Raw genomic sequence first — 4,477 nt, forward strand, 5'->3', positions numbered from 1 at the left:
TCCGGCATAACGATTTCAAAATGAATCAACAGGTGACAGTCTAATAATTTTAAAAGATTTTATAATGAAATATTGTACTATTAAATCATGTTACGTAACATCACAATAAGAACATATACCTGATTTTTTAAACGATGGCGAATATTTCTGCAATCAGAATCATTTTGTGCTCTAAAAATAAGCAACTGCATGAACACTAATTACTCCATGCTTTGAAAAAACAGCTATGAATTTTACTGTTCTTAAACTGCCCGAAAATTTGAATTAAAATACCATTAAGTGAGATCAAAATACTTCGCTGGATTACAGCTGACTGAAAAAAATACACCACGTATTATTTTATTAAATATTAGGGTGAAGTGTAAGCAGCGTTTCTGGCTCGGTGCATCACTGAATGGTAGGGTACTTTAAGAATTTAAGTATTTAGGAAGTGAATCTACGCTGAAAAATGCCCCCCTTTTGATTTACATTCAGCAGGTGCCCAATAAAATAAATTTGTTGTTCCAATACTTCTTTAAGAGTAATAGAGAAATTTATCTACTGCCTTAGCGCTGGATTCATTGTTGCTCGCCAGCCAATCGTATAATCTGACGACACGATGGAGAATCCTTAGGTGCGCTATAAAAACCCGCGCTGACGGCTAGTATGACACCTACGACAGTCGGGAGCGCTTTTGGGGGTGCTGAGAGCTCCACGGTGCCCAGTAATCCTGAAATACACACGAGTCCGAACCGGGAACATGCAGCCGTCACAGTGGCTGATCTACCTGGGCCTCTTGGTTGCGTTTTCTCCAGTAGGTCTAAGCGATATCACAGCCCCCAAGTCCTCCGGAGGCACGGAAAACAGCGAGCAGTGCCCGACATGCGAGTTTAGAGAGCAGAGCAAGCTGCTCAGGCTGCAGGCCATCAAGAGCCAGATTCTCAGCAAGCTCCGCTTGAGGCAAGCACCCAACATCAGCCGGGAGGTGATCAAGCAGCTCCTGCCCAAGGCTCCCCCGCTGCAGGAGCTCCTAGACCAGTACGACGTACTGGCAGATGACAGCAATGATGGACTGATGGATGAGGACGACGAGCACGTCACCACAGAGAGCATCATAGCCATGGCCACTGAACGTAAGTGGGACACGTCATCCTGCGCAGCGGACAGTAGTGTGAGGGCAAACTTTGAACAGCATCGTTGCCAATTTATAAGGGAATTATGGTTATTTTATTTTTTGTCAAATAAAAATATTCTGCTTTAGCGTTTAATTCACCACAAACGAGTTTACAGATAGAACCCAGAGACATGCAAAAGAGATTTTAAAGAAGAACTAGGTATTTTTAAGCTTTATATCATTGTCACGCATTTGGGGTTACACTTTTAAGAAATTAGTTTTCATTATGTATTGGATGATTTGACTGTATTATGGTTGCATTGTAAATGTACTATTAATTGGCTTACACACAGAAAGAAGAAAAGGCCTGTAACAATTTTATAATGTGCATCACTATGCGAAATATGACATTTCCTCGTGACTTAAATATTTATTTGTTCTCCCTTTAATATTGTATGTGAACAATTTTATTTTCTGTTTTATTTGTTGCAGTATTTGGGAATCTCTGATTAATTTCCTTCTCATTTCCCTCTTAGCTGAGCCCAGTGTGCAAGCTGATGGAAAACCAAGATGCTGTGTTTTCTCCTTCAGTCCGAACATTCAGCCCAGCCGCGTGGTCCGTGCGCAGCTCTGGATTCACCTGCGGCCGGCTCACGAAGCTACCACGGTGTTCCTGCAGATCTCGCGCTTGCGCCCGCTCACTGAGGGTGCAAGGCATGTCCGGATCCGTTCTCTTAAGATAGATGTGAGTGCCGGGATCAGCTCCTGGCAGAGCATAGACGTGAAGCAGGTGCTGCAGGTGTGGCTGCGGCAGCCGGAGACCAACTGGGGCATCGAGATAAACGCACTGGACACCGAAGGAAACGATCTGGCTGTCACGTCCACGGAAGAGGGGGAAGAGGGGCTGGTGAGTGCTTTGCAACATTTATTTTATTACCCGCTCCAGCCATTAAATTATCAATGTACATCTGAATATCGCAATATGTGCAGATAATAACAGAGGACAGTAAATCTCCTAATATCCATTCTGCACGAAGACGCATCACTGAACACTTTAGAAAGCAAGTACATTTCAACGAGGCATCTCTTCACTATTATGACATCTAGATTATCATGAATAATTTATTTATTCTGCATATTACTGTACAACTAAACGGTAGGCTGATTCAGAGTTGGCTTAAAAGGTTTCAAAGGGTTTTTTTTTTGTCAGGGATCAGCGAATGATTCATGGTCAGGGATATGGTGAATGGGTGAAAATGTCTCCCTAATGAATGCAGCTGTTGAAATCAATAGATCTTATCAGTTGTTTTGTCCTGGTATGAACTGGGCTGCTTCACTCAACAGCAAATCTCGCCTTTACTTGTGCAATACAGTAACCCAACCCCAAAGGTTAACATTGCCATACAAGAACTTAAAATCTGCTGAAAGTTTCAGACTTTAAACTTCTCCTTGTATTGTTTTTGAAATGTCTCACGACATTCCCCCTGCATATGTTAGCACACTGCATGCAGTATGGCACCTTCTCTTAGGTTGCTGGCATTAATACCCTTTGCCGTCTGTCCAACACAGCTGCCCTTTATGGAAGTGAAGATCTCTGACAACAGCAAGCGTCTGCGACGTGAATCCGGCCTCGACTGCGATGAGAACTCACCCGAGTCACGCTGCTGCCGCTACCCGCTCACTGTTGACTTTGAGGACTTTGGCTGGGACTGGATCATTGCCCCGAAGCGCTATAAGGCCAACTATTGCTCTGGGGAGTGCGAGTACATGCATCTGCAGAAGTACCCGCACACGCACCTAGTGAACAAGGCCAACCCACGTGGCACTGCCGGCCCCTGCTGCACCCCCACCAAGATGTCACCCATCAATATGCTCTACTTCAACAGGAAGGAGCAGATCATCTATGGCAAGATCCCCTCCATGGTGGTGGATCGCTGTGGGTGCTCATGAGCTCCCACTAGAAGCAGGGTAGGGAGGCAGGGTAGAGGCTGATGGGTGAGGGTGGGGGATAGGATGTGGGTTGGGGGAGGGATTTGTCAGCCTGAGGGATTTCTGTGAAAAAAAGTAATTGATCTGTGCATTAATTCAAAATGTGGTGTGTGATAGGAACAGAGGAGGTAAGGGGAAGCCTGGTGTGTTTGGGTGTGGGGGGGGGGGTCAGATGGAGAGGGGCTGCGGGGAGAGTACAGCACACACTGCTACACATACATGATTTACACACCCCCTGCCCATTCAGTCCCACCCCAGCTTCCCGAGCTCACACCAACAACCTTACAAATATGTGAAAACAGATAGTAAAATGCTTGGTGTTTGTTTGGCAAGGAAAACAAAAAAAAATGTTGAAAGAGCCTGCTGTCTAGGACCCCCCCCCCCCAACAACCATGTAAAAGTTTTCCCAATTTACTGTCTTTGTGGGTGCATGTTGTCCTGTATGAACCCTCAGAGAGACAGTAACACACACAGCCACACACGCAAACAGCGCCTCCTAGCACACCACCTTTGCAATACACTGCCGCTGACATTTGTGGGTCGGACACACCTGCTGTTCGTTTCATTATACTTACAAGGCAAGCTTCCTGATTACAATATCCACTATGTGCCATACACAGCTGAGTTACTATGGTTAATCAGTGCTATTGGAGAGAATGACTTGAATTCGTGGCTTTCCGAATGCAGTTGACACTTTGAGATGTGTACAAGGCAGATGATGTAGAAGCACTGCTGTCTCTGCCCGTCCAGTGGTACAGTTTGCACTACGGCAGACCAATGGACAGAATTGGTTGCTACAGAAGTTGTAAAAACTGATTTTTATATGTTCGCTAATTTCTGTTGTATACAATGCAGTATTGTGTTGTATACAGTGCAGTATTGTGTTGTATACAATGCAGTTGTTTCCATTACCTGTTCCATTATTTTTTAACCAATAATGCATAAATCCTTTAACTAGCAGAAATGATGTACAATAACAAATCTGTAATATGTAACTAATAAAGGTGCTTGCTTTTGAGTTGAGCTCTTTTTTAAAAAATTCAAGTTTTCATGAGCATTCAGAATGAATTCTTCCCAGGTAAAATCTGCCATTAGAAGATTCCATCCATCCATCCATTTTCAGTACTGCATATTCAGTTTAGTGTAGAGGATAGCAAGGTAACACAGAAATAATAAAACACATAGAACAGATAGTCCCACTTGTTTTTGTGAAATTACACACAGAGTTCGGTGAACACGGTAAGTCTGTTGTATGAAGTGTGTGGCTTCACACTCAGAGCAGCAGATATCACGTAATGAGTATAAAGCTCTTAATAAGAAAACAGCCTTCCCTCCTTATGCAAATTATTATAGATAACGCAAGTTTGTAAGTGTAAGTGTGTAAGTGAAAACGGC

General features: G+C 43.8%; 1 protein-coding gene across 1 annotated transcript; it reads left to right on the forward strand.

The window, feature by feature from the left end:
* The first annotated feature begins 632 nt into the window (after positions 1–632).
* LOC111842880 (growth/differentiation factor 8-like) lies at positions 633–4,100 on the forward strand. Its single transcript, XM_023809948.2, has 3 exons — positions 633–1,112; positions 1,630–2,000; positions 2,663–4,100. Exons 1-3 carry the CDS (start codon positions 740–742, stop codon positions 3,041–3,043), a joined length of 1,125 nt encoding a protein of 374 aa, XP_023665716.1. The 5' UTR covers positions 633–739; the 3' UTR covers positions 3,044–4,100.
* Positions 4,101–4,477: the final 377 nt, after the last annotated feature.

Source organism: Paramormyrops kingsleyae, chromosome 1 (genome assembly GCF_048594095.1).
Source record: "Paramormyrops kingsleyae isolate MSU_618 chromosome 1, PKINGS_0.4, whole genome shotgun sequence".
NCBI lineage: Eukaryota > Metazoa > Chordata > Actinopteri > Osteoglossiformes > Mormyridae > Paramormyrops > Paramormyrops kingsleyae.